A 21,373-nucleotide genomic window follows, 5' to 3' on the forward strand; every position below is an offset into this window, starting at 1 on the left:
TTGGGTATATGAATAGGTTTTTGTTTGTAAAGAAATAAGCAAAATTTCTGCAATTTGCATCAACATAAAACAAGCAAATATATTGCTATTATTATATCAATTAAGTTAAAATTCATATTAAATTATAAAACAAGCAAATATATTGCTACAAGTAATAAAATTTAAATTTAATTAATCCTACAAAATACCTACATATATTCCCACAAAGAAATCATATTAAGAGAAAATCCAGAGAATTTATACACCAGCTGAAACTGTTGACAGAGAATTTTCTGCTGTTAACTGGTTAACATTGAAATTGGATTGTGTGTGGTGAAGTGCAAGACGTGTTCACATGCAAAAAAGTTGGAATCTAGCAAAAACGCCTTCTCATTGTGTTTAAATTCTCTGATGCCAGTAAATGTTTCTTTCTTTTCAGTTTCTCTTAAACATATAATACTTGAATATTCAATTTTTATAAGCTGGTGTTAAGCTAATGAATTCTTAAATAATAAGTATAAATTGAACACACCATTAAAGAAACGAACAATGAAACTTTAAGAAAAAAATAGAGCCTGGACTTTGCCTAGCTATTTTCGATAACAATATCTTCTGGATCCAAACTGGATCGAGCATTCCTATTACAATGGGAATATTAAAAATTTTTACCGCTTACGCCATTTTGGTGGTTATAGCACGCCATGTAGTAATTACTGAGTATTACATTGACCCATTTTTCCGCCAGCGCAAAACAACAAAAACTTGTGAAAGAAATTTTCAATTGATGTATTTTCTGTTTCAAATTAAAAATAATTAAAAGCTAACCATAGATTTGTACCGTTGTTTGGCCTGTATGATTAAAGTATAAGGTATAATCAAATTTCCACTAACGTTATTATAATTACATAATTGTGGAGCTTAAAAGTACTGGAGTTTAAAAATAAATTTTAGGCCTGGCTTCTCCTCCAATTTGCGTCATGCTCCCATTATTTTTTTTACAAATTGACTGGACAGGACCTACGTCATCTGCAAGGTAGATGAGCTGTCACTGAAAAGATTTTCATGGCAGAAATTCACTCGGAGTGTTTGCCTAATCACTGCCGAGGGGCGACCCCGCTTAGAAAAACTTGTTTCTAAGATTTTAATGTCGCTTTACTCGGGGCATGAACCCAGGATCTTCGGTGTGATGGGCGTAGCACGCTACCACCACACCAATGCGGCCGTCGCCTGCAGTTTACCATTATTAATATTATTATTATCATTGCTATTATTATTACGCCATCTGCTCTTGCTCTGTAATATGAAAATGACTTTTTTTAGCATTGTTTTGTTTTACTGTGTTTTTGATTTCGTCAAGATTTAACACTTTAGCGTAAAAGTGACAGTTCAGTGAGCGTTAAAATGGTGAGAATTGCAAAATTGTTGATATGAGACTTCAGTAATTTTCAACAGGAAATGTTGCAGCGGCATTTGTTAGCAATGTGCTAGCAGAGAATTTAAACACAATGAGAAGGCGTTTTTGCTAGATTCCAACTTTTTTGCATGTGAACACGTCTTGCACTTCACCACACACAATCCAATTTCAATGTTAACCAGTTAACGGCAGAAAATTTTCTGTCAACAGTTTCAGCTGATGTATAAATTCTCTGAATTTTCTCTTAATATGATTTCTTTGTGGGAATATAGGTATTTAGTAGGATTAATTAAATTTAAATTTTATTACTTGTAGCAATATATTTGCTTGTTTTATGATTTAATATGAATTTGAACTTAATTAATATAATAATAGCAATATATTTGCTTGTTTTATGTTGATGCAAATTGCAGAAATTTTGCTTATTTCTTTACAAACAAAAACCTATTCATATACCCAAAATATGCCCTTTCATGAAATGTATGTAAATTAATCATACATTTATGAATTATCCCATCCCTTTTTGTTAATAAATTAAAATGTTAGGAAAATGTATGCATATTGAAATATGCATGCAAATAGTGTTTTGCCGACGGCATTTGCACACTTGGAATTTCTGTGCACACGAAATCCATTGCATATTTATAAAACGTTAATTTGCATAAAATGTATGCACATTAACCATGAAGTATGAATTATTAATGAATTGAAAAATTGAAATAAATAAAATATTTGATAACAATTGAATAAATAAAAAAATATTTAGTTATTATTTGGACTATGGGTGGGAGGGAGGTACCTATAAAGAAATTTCCTAAAGCATTTTATATGTGTTATTCAGTACAATGATGTAAGTATCTATGTACTTGAATATTTTGAAAGGCAGGTTTGATAAGCCAAGTCAAACTTAAATACATTTGACCTGCCTCAAATCAACCCTTAAATATGTAAATAAGACCAACAATACACAAAAGACATGTGCCTGCTGATCAGATGTTGAGCATTGTATCATTGAATATATATGTATGAAAATACAAACCAAAGCAAAAAAGTACAAATGTACATACATATATACATATTCAATAATACTCCAATTAAAGGCAGACATGTATAAAAAGCTTGGTCGCTTTGATGCTGTGGCAGTGGCTTAAGTTATTAATAAAACAACTTGTCGCTTTCCGCGTTATGAAGCGACCAAATCAATTATGGCAATCCGCGTATACGGCCATGGATATGTAAATATCAATGCTCGTAGCAATTAGCCGACGAAATACAATAGGCACGAGCCAAATTATGTGTCGTCGGTGGTTAAAAGTGTTGCCGTTTATACCTTTAATAACTCACAGCTAAAAGGGGAATTTATTATAAAATTAAAATAAACGAATTTATTGCTCTTTTGCGAAATAATGTTATATTTCTTCGCAAAATTACTTTAGTTTATTTCGCCGCTCCCATATATTAATTTTTATCTATGAAAATAATGTAAAATTCTTGCTTTGTACTGACATGTGATAAACAAGTCAGCATATACAGTATGACGTCACAGTACGAATTCGGGCCAGAAACGGGTAAAACACCACTCTTATGTAGCAACTGCAACACAGTTGCTGCAAATTTGGCTGCGTGACTGCGCGAACAATTTTTCGGCAGAATATGATAGGGGGTTTCAAATAGCAAATAAAAATGTCCATAAGCTGTGACAACTCGGCAATTCAGGATATGAGAAAATTATTTGCAATAATTTATATGAACAATGGATGGAAATTTTTAGATTATATTGTTAATATGTTAGTGGGCATTTACTAGGCAATATCTGTGCATGTTTATTTGCATTTTTTACTACCATATTAGTACTTTCATACAGGCTTATAAATAGTTTGGTATTATTTCAAAGGAAAAGTACGGGGTTATGAAAGTAGTTATGCTCGTCACAATGAATACCCCCAATATGCATCGAAGTTGGAATTTATAAAATCGCAAAAAATTGTCTTTTGACGATTTTATCAAATACCATGTTGCTGAATTGCAAAATTCTATCATCTATTTGGACAACTTAAGAAGAAGCATTTATGAATGAAAAATAAAGAGGAAGCTAGTTTTCAGGATTTTGCGATTTACATACAAAACATGAGCATACATATGTACATATGTATGTGTGCTTGTGCGCATGGTTGGATGGTTGAAGTGAATTTTGTTTTGTTTGTCAACATGCGAATATAAAAATATTTCTTAGCTTACATATGAACATAGATTTGTACATATGCTTGTGCGTAAGAATAGTTTTTGTAGGAAGTGGTTGATTGAAACGGTTTGTCTTTTATTTGAACATGTGAATGTACAAACATTTGTTAGCTTATGCATGGATATATTGGTATCAATGGAGTGGGTGGGAAATGGGGGTGTAGGCTGATCTTTAGTTTAGGAATATATGTGTGTACATATGTATATACCAATCTAGGTTTGTTTATACCCACTCACCATTTAGGTGATTAAATTTTCAATTTCCCTACATATCAATATAATTTGATTACTCTTTCTGACAAAATAATGAGTTACCATACAATTGAACAAAAGAAATAATCAAATATGAATACTTTAGATGATCAAACACTGAATATATTTTTTCAACCACATTTTGGAATCATATTTGAATCAAATGTGTTTACTTTAGGAGATCAAAAATTTATAATAATTTTTAATTCAGCTTTCTGAATCTTTTTTGACTATATTTGTTGACTGAATAATGTATTTTATACTTGTCAAAATATTTCTTTACATCGGAGCTGCTCAACCCCTATACACTTGTAGCACTTTTGTTTTTGTTTTGCCCTGAATCATAGGCACAGATTCAAATTCACACTTTGAATATAAAAAAAAACAAGTAAGGACAGAACTGTCTTCGGCTGTGCCGAAGACTTCAACCTTCCAACCATCATAATTTATCTACAAAAAATCAGAGAATTAAATTTGCAATATACTTGCTCTGATCAGAGAATTTTTTGGTAACAGACGAACAGAGAAAATCGTTAAGAGAATTTTCTGTTACGTCTTGCACCCTGTTAAGTTAACATGAATTTGGGGAATAGTGGTGAAGTGCAAGACGTGTCACATGCAAATGGATCGTAAGCAGTGGATGCCAAAATAACGCCTTCTCATTGTGTTTAAATTCTCTGGTGCTAGGATTATTTAAATAAAAGCGAAATTATTTGCGAATGTCATTGATACATTTTCTCACAAAGTACAGCCTTAACTACCGATTCCGGACTAACAATTAAGTAACAAATAGGACATTCTTGATTGTGGTTGCCATCTAAAAGTTAAATTTGGTATTTGTTTGATGTGATTATCTCTAGGCACGTAAAATCGATTTCTGGAATGTTAACGCGTTGTTGTTGTTGTAGCAGTGCCTCGCCCCATCAAAAATGTGCGATTACTTACAAATTGTCATCAATATCCTCTAACGGGAGTCCAAGGAAACTTGAACTTTCAACAGGAGAGGACCAGAGAGAAAGGGGTGTTAGAGGAGTTGGTCCCACTTTGCAATTGAAAAGATGTTTGCTGTCATGTGGGACATGTTACAAGTAGATAATGAATTATGTATGTCGGGGTTGGTTCTGGATATGTAAGAGTTAAATTTATAGTTATAGTACCCGGATCGAGGTTGAGCTAGAGTGACGAGCGAGCTTAGGGTATTTGATTTTCAGAACGGGGATCGCCGGACAACGACTGGCATAGAAGTCCGACGCGTTTTGGTAGAATACTCTGAAGACCTTCTTGTGATCTTTTTCTTCTTCATAATACTTGCGGAGTTGACTTCTTTAGTCCATAGGAGGCGGGCCTCTTCAATATGATGCCTTTTGAGATGCCCAGGTTTCTGGATATTCATCAAAAACTGGTTGTTTAGCATTTCATTTGACGGTCATTTCGGAGTCTACCCCGAGGGATTCTTCCAAGGTCATTTGCGGCTCATTTCGGAGCGCTTTCGGTGAATTCCTGTGGATGCCCCGGGGGTAGTTTCGGGATGATTTTGGGATTCCCTTGGGGTCCTGTTGGGGTCATTTGGGAAAACTTTTCGGGATGATTTGGGAGACTCTCTCGGGTCCTCCCGGTTCATTTGGCGGTCATTTCGGTATAATTTTGGGGACTCCCTCGGGATCTTCCCGGGGTTATTAGGGTATCTCTTTGAAACAAATTTTAAAACTTTATTTTTTCATTATGCCATATTTAAGTCATATTGCGATCTCTTATTTGCTGCATATTACCTTTAGAAAATATAGTCGATGTTTTACATTTACCAGGCGTACCGTGCTGGCTCCTATTTTGGCATTAAGTGGTATGGTTTCTATCTTGTTGATGGATCAATCTGATGGGAAGGATGGGATAGTTACTTTCAATATAATGTGAAGGTATCTACATACATATAATCCTGTGAGGAAAAATCAAAGAATTGTTGCTAAAACAGCGCAAATCAATTTTAATTTGTAGTTACGCCTTGAAATATTTTCATGATTCGATGTGTTCACGGTCACAGAATAGGCTTGGATTTAATCTAGCAGCTGTGATATTCTTGATTCATTGCCGTGTTCCTTTGAACATCGCTTTGTAGTCGCTACCGTAAATGTAAAGGTGGATTTACATAAACCTTTTGATCGCGTTACTTCGCTTTGACGCTTTAACAACGCCATAAAATAGCAATGAAATGCTTTGTAACTCTTTTCGCTTCTATACCCACCTTAATCAGGCCTAAAGTACCAACAATTGCATAAAACGGGAACATTTCACCACATCGCATTCATGCTGAAAAAGGTTAGCAGTATTTCTAGCATTGGCTTGCACTTAATATATTCCTGCTTTTACTTATAGTAGAAGTTTAAAATAAAACTTTCCTAAAGTTTCCGATCCAAAAATTTTAGAAATTAATTATCTTATGCATCTTCGCACCTTTAAATCCCAACACCTTTTTTGCCACCCAATTGTAGAAAAAACAATCCAAATGTCATCAACTGTATTCTAAGGTGTGTGTGTGCTAGCACGTGCATTTACCTTAGTCACCAATTAATTGTAGCGCGACTAATTGCTTTACAACATAAACAACAAATTATTTATGAGTTTTACAAATTTTTCATATGCAAGACTTTCATCCACCGATACGTCAACATTCCAACAACATCAAAGCGTTCATCAGCATTGTCAGAAGCGTAGCGGTTAACACCCACTAGACAGCGTCGTTTTTTAATTTGTTTAATTTTCGCTTTTTTTGGTTTTGAATTTTTTTATTTGTTTAATCATAGCATTTTTGCCAATTATCAAATTCATATAATCAACCCTGTTGACGGTCATTAAACTGTTTTTCTAGCACCACTTGTTGACTAACTATGCGTACAGAGCAGCTTGGCACCAAAAATGTTTGCCACATAAATTACGACCGCCATCGCGCACGCGCCACAGTACATCAATTGCAGACAGTCGGAATAGTTGATCATCTAAAATTTATAACATCAAACAAAATTTGTGCGCTAATAAATAATATGTTTAAAGATAATCATCCTTTGCTATATACAAACTGTAATAAATTTTTGATTCGGCTCGTTATTTCATTAATATTCGGTTTTTCGCATAATTCGTGTAAAGTTGAAGCAGGCAGTTCGTGGAAGGATATGATATTTGGTACTAAATGGATGCCAACCATAAGTACTCGCGATTCAAGGTGTATGTTGATGATGTGTTCTTGGAGAGTTAAAAAATGCAATGTTGCTTTTAATTGTAAAGTGGATACCATTTACGAGCAGTTCCAAACCAAAACGGAATAAGTGCACCCTCAGCTTTTTTAGAGAAATGAATTGGATTTAACATCGTTTCTAAAACATATGTAATAATCTTTATGTGAAGTAGGCTAGGTTGAACTGGCGGGCCAATAAGATCACACATATACTAAATGTGTCTGTAGTGTTACCAGAATTTGCTGGCGACCAAATGGAAGAACCACAATCAGGTGCCAGGACTTATGTTATAGAAGAACTCCGTTCTCTTGGCAAATACAAGAAGTTTTCTATGACCTAGCTCAATTGATGCCTCGATATCTGGCAACTCTTTCGCCCCTAATAGCTGGAGCTTGGACCTGGAAAGCGCAGGCCACGAACACAGAACGTCCTCAACCGTTTCTCCCTGCAACTCACACTTTCTACACCTGCGTTTACTGACTAGGCCTAACTCAGTCTTACATATTAATGTTTGTTTGTTTAATGGTATGTTCAATTTATACATACTATTTAAGAACTCATGAGCTTAACACCGGCTTATAATAATTGAGTATTCAAATATTTTGTGTTTAAGAGAAACTAAAAAGAAAGAAATATTTACTAGCATATTGCGAAGGTTCCATTTCGAAATGAAAATGGGCTACATTTAAGACTGAGCACTTTTTCGTATTTATCTAAGAACTTGTTATGAGTCATTTATTGAGTTTCGTTTTGGAACTCCTCATATAGCAAAATGTACGTCATCGAATAAAAAATATCGATATGGTGTCGCTAACTACAAAATGCGGGATGTAGTCCGATCAGCGAATAAAAGAATACAAGGTGCGATAACCTACAAAGGATTTTAGACCGATCTCCTCTTCCAGTTTGCGTGGTGCTCCTTTAAGCTTTTCCTACAAATAAGCCGGACGGGACCTACATGTTTTACGCCGACCCTGAACGGAGTCTGCAAAGCAGATAAGTTTTAAATGAGAAGCTTTGTCAAATCACTGCCGAGGGGCGACCCCGTTTAGAAAAACTTGTCTAATTAACAAAACGTGTTTGGAAATTTTTGGTGCTTGCCCGGGACTTGAACCAAGGATCTTCGGTGTGGTAGGCGCTACAACCAAACCACGGCGGCCGCCGATCAGTGGATGATACCTAACCTTTTAAACACAGCTAAAGTCGCCTGATGCCTTACACAAAGTGGTTGACCGTAGCTTCGATTCCCCAAAGTGCTTCGTAACAGCACATCCCGGCATATTAGTGAGCCGTTGAACTCCTAGAAGTCTTGCCGAACTCATGAGAGCTACACACGTTTTGCTCGGTAACATAATTAATCCGAAACTAGCAGTGCTGAACCAGTTTTACAATATTTAAAGCATAAGCCAATGTCGTTCAGTGCTGCGGGGCTACTACTGCAGCAAACTGAGCCCCAACCACCCATTTTGCCATCGACAACAAAACAATAGAATTATAATAACAGATTCGTCATGCGTCTCTTTAACGGAGTAGCAAGATCCTTCTTGCCTTCATCTAATTGCGTTTCCATTGATCATTTTCGAACTGAAAATCTACGCGCCAAGACTTAATCTTTTGGAAACCTTTTCTTTCTATAGCTGCATAAAGAATAATGAGGTGGAATCGTTGAATGAGTTCGTGGTTGACTATCCATATTTTTACAGAACAAGCCCCAATTTTGCGGTTTCGGCTTCGGAAAGATTTATATCGAGTACGTATCAGTCATAATTGAATATTTATCGTAGGAACGCGACGATTCTCAATAATACCATAGCTTCCGACGCCGTTGTCTTATAACCTTTATGCTGACCAAATGATCTTCTGCCCATCGACCTAAACTAGTCTAAGCACTTGAGAATTACCAATTCCTCAACTTAGAGAATCGAAGCACATTTCACAAGTCTAAAGTGAAACTCGTCACCGTTGTCTGCAACAAACAACCCAGAGGATGACTCAAAAAGTGTTTTGGATGAGCAATTACTTAAAGTTCAACTTGATTAGAACCTCCGCAGTAAAGATTACATTAAACATGCATAAATTGTCTTCTTCCTTTATATTTATACTCAGTTGAGCAGAGCTCACAGAGTATATTAAGTTTGATTGGATAACGGTTGGTTGTACATATATAAAGGAATCGAGATAGATATAGACTTCCATATATCAAAATAATCAGGATCGAAAAAAAATTTGATTGAGCCATGTCCGTCCGTCCGTCCGTTAACACGATAACTTGAGTAAATTTTGAGGTATCTTGATGAAATTTTGTATGTAGGTTCCTGAGCACTCATCTCAGATCGCTATTTAAAATGAACGATATCGGACTATAACCACGCCCACTTTTTCGATATCGAAAATTTCGAAAAACCGAAAAAGTGCGATAATACATTACCAAATACAGATAAAGCGACGAAACTTGGTAAATGAGTTGAATTTATGACGCAGAATAGAAAATTAGTAAAATTTTGGACAATGGGCGTGGCACCGCCCACTTTTAAAAGAAGGTAATTTAAAAGTTTTGCAAGCTGTAATTTGTCAGTCGTTGAAGATATCGTGATGAAATTTGGCAGGGACGTTACTCCTATTACTATATGTACGCCTAATAAAAATAAGCAAAATCGGAGAAGGACCACGCCCACTTTTAAAAAAAAATTTTTTTTAAAGTAAAATTTTAACAAAAAATTTAATATCTTTACAGTATATAAGTAAATTATGTCAACATTCAACTCCAGTAATGATATGGTGCAACAAAGTACAAAAATAAAAGAAAATTTCAAAATGGGCGTGGCTCCGCCCTTTTTCATTTAATTTGTCTAGGATACTTTTAACGCCATAGGTCGAACAAAAATTAACCAATCCTTTTGAAATTTGGTAGGGGCATATATTTTATGATGTTAACTGTTTTCTGTAAAAACGGGCGAAATCGGTTGATGCCACGCCCAGCTTTTATACACAGTCGTTCGTCTGTCCTTCCGCATGGCCGTTAACACGATAACTTGAGCAAAAATCGACATATCTTTAATGAACTTAGTTCACGTACTTACCTGTACTCACTTTATCTTGGTATGAAAAATGAACGAAATCCGACAATTACCACGCCCACTTTTCGATATCGAAAATTACGAAAAATGAAAAAATGCCATAATTCTATACCAAATACGAAAAAAGGGATGAAACATGGTGAGGTAATTGGATTGGTTTATTGACGCGAAATATAACTTTAGAAAAAACTTTATAAAATGGTTGTGACACCTACCATATTAAGTAGAAGAAAATGAAAAAGTTCTGCAGGGCGAAATAAAAAATCCTTAAAATCTTGACAGGTATTACATATATAAATAAATTAGCGGTATCCAACAGATGATGTTCTGGGTCACCCTGGTCCACATTTTGGTCGATATCTGGAAAACGCCTTCACATATACAACTACCACCACTCCCCTTTAAAACTGTCATTAATACCTTTAATTTGAGACCCATATCGTACAAACACATTCTAGAGTCACACCTGGTCCACCTTTATGGCAATATCTCGAAACGGCGTCCACCTATAGAACTAAGGCGCACTCCCTTTTAAAAAACTCATTCACACCATTCGTTTGATGCCCATATTGTACAGACAAATTCTAGGGTCACCTCTGGTCCACTTTTGTGGCGATATCTCGAAACGGCGTCCACCTATGGAACTAAGGATTACTCCCTTTTAAAATACTCATTAACACCTTTCTTTTGATACCCATATTGTACAAACAAATTCTAGGGTCACCCCTGGTCCACCTTTATGGAGATATCTCGAAACGGCGTCCACCTATGGAACTAAGGATTACTCCCTTTTAAAATACTCATTAACACCTTTCATTTGATACCCATATCGTACAAACGCATTCTAGAGTCAACCCTGATCCACCTTTATGGCTATATCCTTAAATGGCGTCCACCTATAGAACTATGGCCCACTCCCTCATAAAATACTCTTTAATGACTTTCATTTGATACACATGTCATACAAACACATTCCAGGGTTTACCTCGGTTCATTTTCCTACATGGTTATTTTCCCTTATGTTGTCACCCTAGCTCTCAACTGAGTATGTAATGTTCGGTTACACCCGAACTTAACCTTCCTTACTTGATTTGTTTGTTATTAGTTGTTTGTAATGACAATTGTTAAAATTTCAAATCAAAATTTATGTGTTACAAGATAAATTCTCCCAATTTATTTTTCATTATCCCTTTTATTGTATTGTCTTGGTGATCTGAACAATGTGTGAACTTTCAAATTTGTAGCTCAACTGCATGACTTTTAAATATTGGTTGCAAGATTCATCCCATCGAATCGTGGGTCCCATTGAGGAACTGTTTTTGATAGGTATTTTACTGCCTTTGGCCTCTAAAATATTTTTAAAATTTCACGTCTCTAGCTTAGGGGGGAAAAAAAACTCCAAACTCTCGTTCGAATTTTCTAATAATTTTAAACCGTGCGCCATCTAGTGGACCTTTTTCTATGTTGTATGGTCCTGGTGTTCTTTGCTTTGCTTCAAATTTGTAGCTCAGTGGCAAGTCTCTTAAAAACTAACCGCAAACTTGTTCCTTCAGTGCCGTATGATTTTTCTAAATATATCGATCTGGCGCCTCCTAGCGGAGCTTTTTGTGATAAATATTGCAGTTTCCCGGCCTTTGAATTTAGTTTAAAATTGAAAGCCTCTAGTTCTCCTGAAAGTTACATAAAAATCTATAGAAAAATTATAAATCTCTCATGAGTTTGTTTATTATTTCGAGCAGTGCGCCACCTAGCGATTTTTTATCGTTTTTTTTTTTTTTGTTGGCTTGATCCACCGAACTATGTGTGAGGTTTTAGTTTTGTAACTCAAAATTTTCTTAAAACTTCATCGCAATACTCCTCCGTTTAGTACGAAATTACCAAATATCTCGCCCGGGCCCCACCTATCGTGTTCTTCCCCTTATGAAATGTATTGTCATCGGATTATCAAATACCTATCACATATTAAGTTTGTAGCTTAATGTAAGTCTCCAAAAAACTGATCGCTGGATTCTCTCCGATAAGAATGAATTTCCTAAATATCGCGACATTGAACTCGGAATCACATTTTAAATTTCACCAGCTGACAGCGAAATTACGTTTTAAACCGTTCTCTAAACTCCAAATCTCGTACGAACTTCCTTTTTATCTAAATATCGATTGCAAGGTTCCTCAATATGATGAACTTTTTAAATATCTTTAATATCTATCCCATCTAGAAAATATGTCTATCCTAATATTACAATTTTATAGGGCCTCAAATTATGTCCGCAATCTCAGGTCTCTGCTGGCTTGCAAGTTACATAAAACTCTTAAACAAAATTTCTAATTTCGAACTATTTTTTTAATACCACGGCCCCTGCGCCACCTAACGGGAGTTGTTTGTTCTTATGTTAAATAATCGTCGGTGTCTGCAATAAGCTCCAAATTTCAGGACCCTTGCTCTACGAGAAGTTCTAAAAAATCGATTGCAAGATTCCACAATTTTGTATTGAAATTTGCAGACAAGGATGAACTAAACCTAATACAGAGGAAGTAATGAATCGTATTAAGGGAACATATCGCTCACTGCAAACTGTTGTCAGACCTTTTAAATTACTTTAGAACTAAGTCAATTACCAACCTACAAAGAGAGAAAGCAGCCAACCCAGGCGACAGGCGAAATTGTCTCTTCCTTCTAAGAACCTAAGCTCAGAATTCTTCATACTTGTCATAGCTTTGAAATAGTATACTCAGAATTCTATATTCAGGAACAACCAGTTCTACTTTCAAACTGAGCTTTTTAATATATATTTTAGGAGATACGGAATCCGCACCCAAAATCAGCATTTTGTGCCTAAAAATAACTTAGAGGATTTCGAATAATTTTGCAGGGATTAAATTTAGTTGGAAGGAGACATTAATGGCTGAATTAATGTCTGTAGAACATACATTTTTTTCATTTATAACAACTACTTTACTACTCTACTTTTCAGTCCTACCGATATTTAGTGTGACTCCAGTGGGAACAGCCACATGTACGGCGCCAACTGGTGAGTTGGGAAATTGCATACCAAGCAAAGAATGTTTGCTGCGCGCGGGCATACCAGCGGGCCCTTGTGCGGGCGGTTTCGGAATATGTTGTGTTTGTAATTACAATGAAATTTTAAACTAAGTTAAAAAATCACATGGTAACTTCTGCTAATTTTCTAGTTCTGCAAACTTGCGGTGGCGTTATTCGTGAAAATTTGACATATTTTGTTAATCCATATCATCCGGACATCTACGATGGCACTGGCAGTTGTCAAGTTACGGTACAAAAGCTACATCCAGATGTATGTCAATTAAGGTAAAGGGTAACGCTTCCTATTAAAAAAAATGTTTAAATGATATTTCCATACCAACTTCTATTACTAGGGCTTTATAAATCAATTTTTATTTTTATGAATGAGCTGGTAGAGTTACTACCACGCAAACTCTTTTTTTTTAACTTTCAATCCACATAACCGTTCGTATCGGTATTTTCAGACTTGATTTAGATATGTTTGTGATCACTCCGCCTGAGCCATTGAATCACGTTTGTAATCAAGACCAATTTCTTGTGTCTGGTGGCAATCCTATACCCACAATTTGTGGAACCTCAACAGGTGATCATAGTGAGTGTTTTCCCCATAATATCAATACAAAAAAAAAAAAAAAAAATAAAACTTTCCAATTTTTTACAGTGTACATTGACGCTGGTTTAGGACAGAGCAACGCTATTGTGCTCTCAGTGATAACGAGCGGCACATTTTCGCGTATTTGGCGCATACGAGTTACTCAAATACTCTGCAGCAGTGTGAGTAGAGCCGATCATGGCTGTTTGCAATATTACACGGGCATTAGTGGGCGTGTACGCAGTTTCAATTTTAATACCGTAACGGGGCGACAACTCTCCAATCAGGATTATAGCATTTGTATACGCGCGGAGCGTAATTTTTGTAGCATACAATATAATGCCTGTCCAGATACCGGTGTGTATTGACTACTCTGAATTTCATTTAGCTCAAATAATATATTAATTTTTCTATTTAAAGAAAATAATCGCTCGCGTTCTTTCACCATTTCCGGAAACTCGAATAATCCCACCGGCTCTATGGTGGGTGGTGGTACGCAAGTCACACAAAATACCTGCATTATGGATTGGCTGCTGATCGGTTGTATGCGCTCTGTGGATCGTATACCACCTTTGGCTGCTTGCGAGGATCGGGTTTGTGGTGGAACTTTTAGCGCTGAGGTCGGCACCATACAACGAACTGTACAATGTAGGCAAAATTAAATTTTTTTTAGTTTGTAAAATTTTCATAAACTTTTCGTATTGATTTTCTCAATTTCAGCAAGCGTACGCCCGTTTCGTCTCTACTTTCACACGGATGGCATTGAAGCGCCGCTTGATGTTGAGAACCGTGGATTTTGTTTAGATTATGTGCAGCAGCCTTGCACAAATGGTTTTTAAGTTTTAAAAATTTCTTATAAGTTTTTGTTTTATTTATTTCTAGTTTGTAGTTAAGATAATTGTTGTACTTTTTGATCTGAAAAAAAAAAAACATAAAAAAATAAAAAATTGTTTTAAAACGGTTGGGTTTGATATTTGAAAATCAGTTAGTGCGTTACCTATCACTTTTGCGAGGAATGCGATTGCGTTCCACAGGTCCTGAGTTAGAAGAGTTCGTTAATCTCTAAAATATTATCTGCTATGAATATTTTCTTCATAAAAATACATCTGATGTTGCTATGGATAGAAGGATAATCCAAAATTCTGTAGTATTAAGGGACAACTACCTAAGTATACTAAAGAAACCAATAACAGTTCTGAAATAATCCAAAAAAATTCTTTAAACTATTCCAAAAACGGTCATAAAATGCTGCGGAGATATACTCAAAATAATATGGAAATAGTCCCGAAATGGTGCTGAAAACATATTGAAAACAGTCCAAAACGTCTTGACGTCACTCCTTAACTAAACCCGCAGTGAACCTGAATACGATACCGCAACAGTCTCGAAATGATACCGATATGAAGTGATCCAGAAAACCACTTCCGGAAAACAAATATCCAAATGTGATACTGAAATATAATAGAGATTACCTGGAAATTGTCCCGAAATGGTGTTGAAAACATCAAACAATAGCGATTTCGAAAGAGCACGGACATCAAAAATGAAATGGTTCCATCATAATTTGTAAATTATATCTTAACGATGCCGATAAAAATTCCGAAATGGTCCGTCAGCAGTCCTGTTTTCATTCCGAGTTGCTCCCGAAGTTGTTGCCGATCGATCCAGAAACCGTTCCGAAATTATGTCAAACACAATGCAGAAATTATCTCCAAGTAATTCCAAAAGAGTTTTGTAATATTACAAAAGAGTCCTGAAGTGATAACGAAATGGCTCCAAAATGATGCGGAAACTATATCGGAATTATAAGAGATAGTTTCCGGTCCCGAACAACATGAAAGTGCTCCCAAAATGTTACCCATATCTTAGTTATCGTTAATAGTCCCCAAATAATCCAGAAATAGTCCCGAATAGTTGCCGAAAACAAAGAAATAACTTCGAAGTGTTATCCAAAATCATCCTGCGCTCTTCCCTAAATTTTGTATAAGATCCATATTGCAAATATCATTGCTCTATAATAAATGGTACTGAGCTATAATGATTCATATATTAATTTCTGGTGGAAGGGGTGGAGAGAGAGTGAGTACGTAACTTCTCAATTTCCCAAAATCGCTTGGATTTCGATAAATATGAGCTCAGTACAAAAAATTAAATGTGATTGATCAAGTTCAAATAAACCACGAGCGGGGTGGTGGCACTGTCAACTTGCGGAAAATTGCTTAGCTTATCAGTTATTTATTGAAAAATCATCGATATGTTATAAAAGAGATATAGATTTGTTATCGATTCGTTATCATAAAGCTACGGGTTTGTTATCAAAACGGTATCGATATGTAGTCGAAAAACTATCGTTTTTAATATGGAAAATTTATCAGTTTTTATTGATATGTTACCAAAAAAGTTTTAGATTTGATATAGAAAATGTATCGATTTGTTATCAAAAGGTTAACGATATGCTATTCAAACATTATCGATTATTAATTAAAAAGTTTGCGATATGTTTTCCCGAAGATATTGTTTTTCCGATTCGAAGAAAAATTAGCGAATATAAAATAATTAGGCCAAAGAATGGCGGTCTAAAAAGTCCAAACGATGTACGGATTAAGCTAATTAACAAATATTTACTGGATTTACATTTCCTTTGTTATCATCGCACTGGTCGAAAATCGACCGCTTACCCGGATATCCCTAATAAAAAGATATTTGAAACAAACGAATTTTTAATCTCAACAAATTTTGTGATGTTTATTAATATTCATATTAATATTTCTTAATAATTGTTCTTAAATTATCGTTACAATTACAATTGCGATACACTATTAGTAAAAAATAATAAATAAAATATAAAGCACAGTATTATGTTTTTGAAACTTTTTACTCAAGTTTTTTGAAGTCTTATTTTCTATGTAATTGTTATATTTAAAAATTTTACCACATTTTTAAGGCCTTCAAGTTTATACATTTAACCAATAATTGATTAATAAACAAAGTTTTAAATAAGGAAAATATTTTTTTACAAAAAAATAATTTAGATTTTTTTTAATTACACTGAACCAAAATAAAGAAAATTTGTTAGGAAATATATGCGTAGTCATAAATTTTTTCATATGTAATTCATAAGCAAGGAAAAATTAAAAAATGTACTTTTATTATTAATCTCTGAGATTAAAATATCGTTGTTAGGTTATAAATAAAGTGCACAAACAAAGAATTATTAAATACAACTTTGCATTGGCCGATTCGGAAATTAAAATTTTTTTTTGTTTTTTATTTGCACTCTTATTTGTCTCAAATTCGAAGTCTTCTTCTTTTACTGAAGAAAATTTCAGCTCTTTATTTGATTTCTATTTGTTCTCTCATTAGCATCCCTACTTTATGTAAATTTCAATGCTTCTTATTGACACCTAACATTTTCATTTCGTTTTTTATTTTATTCGCATCGTTGGTTTATCATATTTTCCCGAATTCTGCTACTCGTTTTCAAAAGGCACTACATTCCGCTGCACACAGCTGTGCCATTTTGTGTTATCGCCTGAGATCGTCCAATATAGAATTAATAAAAATCTCATGTTTGCTTTTTTCTTCAGCTTCAGCTTCTTCATTATAATCATCTTCCTTTCCCTCTTCTCAGTCTATTTTATAATTCTTTTTCTATTTTCCTTCACTGACTACATCTGCACTACAGTCTGTCGACAACTATATATGACTACTTAATTGTCTAATAGGTTTTTATTAAGGCGGCAACATGTTGTTTCTCCTCTTCCGTTAGACCGTTCTTAAGCGTTCGGCGCACTGAAAAGAAATAAATATGTATAAATACTTTAACTTAGTTAAGGAGAAAATCGGGTGCGGTTATTCACATATTTGCTTTGGAGTTTAGTCACTCAAGCGTAAGGGGCATGCTAATTATATTGTAGGAGGGGGCAAACATTTTAAAATTTTTTATTTGTTATATTTTTTTTTTCTTATTTTTCTAAAATTTGTTAAATTCGTTGAAGAAAGCTAAGTTAACCAATCTCAAAAAACATGTTCAACAAAAAATTCAAAAGTTTCTACCTCGTGCCATTAATCTCATTACTCGCATTTGAGTTATTCACTTAAGAAAGACAAAGTAGTTCCCACGCCATTTATGACGTCAGCCAGTAAATAATCCCGAAATATATTAACCGGCTTAAATTTTCACAATTCGATACTGGACTTTTTTTGGGCTTTATCTTGAATATTTGGAGCTGTCGGGATGTTATTATACCAAGATTACTTAAAATTATGAAAATTTTGTTTAATAATTTGGGAAAAATTTCAACAATGCGACATAAGGACGAATAGGGCGACATCTGTTTCGGTAGTGATTTAGCAAGCACTATGAGTGTGTTTCTGCCATGAAAAGCTTCTCAGTGAAAACTCATCTGCCGTTCGGAGTCCCGTCTCGCCAATTTGTAGGAAACATGTGAAGGAAGCACGACGCAAGTTGGAAGAGAAACTCTGCATTAAATCTCTTCGGATGTTATCGCGCCTTACGTTACATTGGCGTCAACAAACATCCATGGAAATATACACCAAGAATATAATGGGTTATCTTCTGCTGGTGAGCGAATACTGATAAATTATGCAGACATTTTCAAGAGGTTTGGTGCTTTATTTTGTTTCGTTCATTTAATTGTAATAACGAATAATGACACTAAAGATGGCACAGCACCGAAAGCGATTTCTCCCCAGCTTAAATTTGACATGAAGACGGAAAATCGTTCTTTTCTAAGTAGGTAATGAAAGAAAGTGTCATGCAGCTGTTTTAATTATATCAAATGATTCAGTCATGCAGCTCAAATTTTGTTAGTAATTTGTTAAATTACAGCGCAGTGCAGCACATTCCATTTATTACAAAATTTAATGACAAATAACAAATCCTAAAAACTCAATTATTTGTTATGAATGCAGTGTTAAATATTAATGTGCTTTAAATCATTTCATAATAAAGGCAAAAAATATGCGCCTTTTTTCATGGAGACTTTTCTATTAAACATTGGTATTACACAAAAAAAATATATACATATATGAAAAGGGCCATGCAGCGTTTAGCGTTTGGCTGGCAACAATCAAAAACTTACAAAAAACAAAAAGCTATAAAGTTAACAAAAACGCTAAAACACCAACAGAAATATTCACTAACCAATGGGTCATGTGCATGGATTTAGGCCAAAAACATTTTTTCTATGGCGTTGGTGCACGTTCAGCTGTGAATCCTTCCCGCGTACGCGATCGCTTCACTGCAGCCAATAATTTGTGAACAACAAAATTGTAAAGTTGAGTTGGCAGTTTTTGTCGTCGGTTTGGCCATTTTTTCAAGTGAGATTTTTTTTAATGCATTGTTTATATGAATGAAGAATGAAGAGCAAAACAATCATATCCAGTTGCAATAGTAACCCAATTGTTAATGAAGATATGCATTTTACATAATTAAGTATTTGATAGGCATATGAAATTAATAGAAAATAAATAAATAAAAATTACTTTGAATAAAATTATGTATGTGTGTGTTTAATAGCTGTTGCGCTGTAAAAATATTTGAATAATTAAGTGATGAATTATTAATTATTTTTAAATATAACGCCAGCAAAAATTTATTTTATTTTTATCTTGTTTTGTATAAAAATTGCATCAGCTTAACCCGTAGTGAAATTTTTATGAAAATAATGCAACTTTTTATAAAAAAAATTTAAGGGTGTATAAAAATAACGGCATTTGTCTATTTTTAGCTTTGATTGCTCATTTATTGGCAACTTGGATGTGAAAAGAAATAATTAACATATTGGCTGCATATGCAGTGCCACTCAACTAAATTGTTTCGCAGATTTTCCAATTCGAAAATGTGATTTTAGTTTGTAAACATCTTAAGAAATCTTTTTATGAAAAAAATTAGTTATTGCTTGCAAAAAAATGTGTTTGGAATGTTTGAGAAAGGCCTTTGAAAATGATCAAATGAGCCATCAGAAAAAATCAACGCATTCGCGCCTTTTTAGACACTTCACTGTTAACGGATATACGTTTGAGTCTGTGAATGACTTCGCCTACCTGAGAACCAGCATTAAAAGCGAAAATAAATGGAGAATAAGTAAAGGTGTTTATGAGGAAAAAAGGGCGAAATTCGAAAAATCTCGAAAAACTGAAAAATTACAAAAAAAAAAAAAAACTTTAAATTAAAAACTTTAAATTAAAACCAAATTTAAAAAAAAAAATGATCCCAAACGTTCAATTTGTGAAAAAGTTATAGCATTTTGAAAACAAAAACGGTGTTTTTTAAAAATTCATAACTTTTTTTTGAAAAAATTTCAAAAACTTCTGAAAACGTCTTTCGTAAGCTAGAAAAGAAGAAAAACTTTCAGCCAATTCTAAAGGGGTTGGCTATTCACCTTTCCTCTTAATAATTTCACCACAAAAAACACACCAAGCATTTCCCTGCGACTCTCGAGAGAAGGTATGTTTATAACCTTTAACTGACTGTTGTAAGAGGGAAGATTTCTTCTGGGATCCCACGCCAAATGACTCAGAGCAAAAAGTAGGAATTGTTTTTGAACCGATTCAAGCTTTTCACGATAGATTTGATACTGCGGGTTCCAAACGATTGATGCATACTCCAATATAGGTCTCACTAAGGCAGTAAAGAGAGATTTTGTTACGTAGGGGTCATTAAATTCCTTAGACCATCGTTTAACAAAAGCAAGAACTCCTTTCGATCGGGTCACGTAAGTTTCAATATGAAATTTAAAGTCAAGTTTTGGGTCCAATATAACGCCCAGGTCAATAAATCTAGTGACTTGCTCCAGCCGTTAGTCACCAACCGTGTAATTGTGCACCTGAAATGATTTTCTACCAAAACTCATGAATTTACATTTATTCAGGTTGAGGCTCATATCAATCTTCTTTAAGGATCGACTCAGTTGACTCGCCTTTGCAGAAGTCATGCTGAACCTGGTTAATGATAGGAGAAACTGAATGAGCTAGTTGTTTAGTTATAATGGATTGGAAAAGTTTAGGTATTTCGCTAAGTTTTGCAATGCCTCTATAGTTTGCAACACACGATTTACTGCCACTTTTGTACAGTGGTATAATAAAAGACTCTTTCCAGAAACAGGAAAATACACCATGCTTTAGAGGAGCATTAAAAATATTCGTTAAGGGCCGATACAAATATTCCGCGCAACTTTTTAGAACAACGGAAGGAATACTGTCGGGATCACTAGCCTAAAAAGTTTTTAGGTTTTCTAGGTGTAATAACACGTCGTTATAGGATATCGAAGGGTCTCGTACACCGCAAAGCAGTGGCGAGCTAAAAAGAACATTCGGTTGGACGGGCGGACTTGGCTCAATCAAATTTTTTTTCGATTCTGATTATTTTGATATAAGGAAGTCTATATATATCTCGATTCCTTTATACCTGTACAACCAACCGTTATCCAATCGAAGTTAATATACTCTTTCTGCAAAGCACGTTGATTATAAAAAAACTCTTGCCAACAAATGCTCTTTCCGAAAGATTTATGGTCTTGTTCGTGA

The 21,373-nt window shown here is 34.7% G+C and overlaps 2 protein-coding genes across 11 annotated transcripts in view; one reads left to right on the forward strand and one right to left on the reverse strand.

Annotated features, from left to right (window-relative positions):
- Positions 1-7,023: 7,023 nt before the first annotated feature.
- On the forward strand, positions 7,024-14,661 carry LOC137251812 (uncharacterized; the record flags this gene model as incomplete). Its single annotated transcript, XM_067786690.1, has 7 exons — positions 7,024-7,102; positions 13,163-13,315; positions 13,380-13,515; positions 13,695-13,822; positions 13,892-14,179; positions 14,243-14,470; positions 14,543-14,661. Coding segments are annotated over 7 exons (1,131 nt in total), but the record flags the coding sequence as incomplete, so codon positions are not given.
- A 1,878-nt stretch (positions 14,662-16,539) lies between these two features.
- Fhos (Formin homology 2 domain containing) overlaps positions 16,540-21,373 on the reverse strand; it is a 206,518-nt gene continuing 201,684 nt past the window's right edge. For 7 of the 10 annotated variants that reach the window (XM_067790423.1, XM_067790419.1, XM_067790418.1 and 4 more), the window contains one exon: positions 16,540-17,614. In XM_067790423.1, coding sequence (XP_067646524.1) covers positions 17,541-17,614 — 74 coding nt within the window. In that variant the 3' untranslated portion in view covers positions 16,540-17,540. Of the gene's footprint in view, positions 17,615-18,989; positions 19,087-19,134; positions 19,373-21,373 lie in introns of those variants that run through there. The other 3 variants (XM_067790421.1, XM_067790428.1, XM_067790420.1) reach the window with 2 other exon arrangements.

This window comes from Eurosta solidaginis, chromosome 5 (genome assembly GCF_040869045.1).
Source record: "Eurosta solidaginis isolate ZX-2024a chromosome 5, ASM4086904v1, whole genome shotgun sequence".
NCBI classification, from domain to species: Eukaryota; Metazoa; Arthropoda; class Insecta; order Diptera; family Tephritidae; genus Eurosta; species Eurosta solidaginis.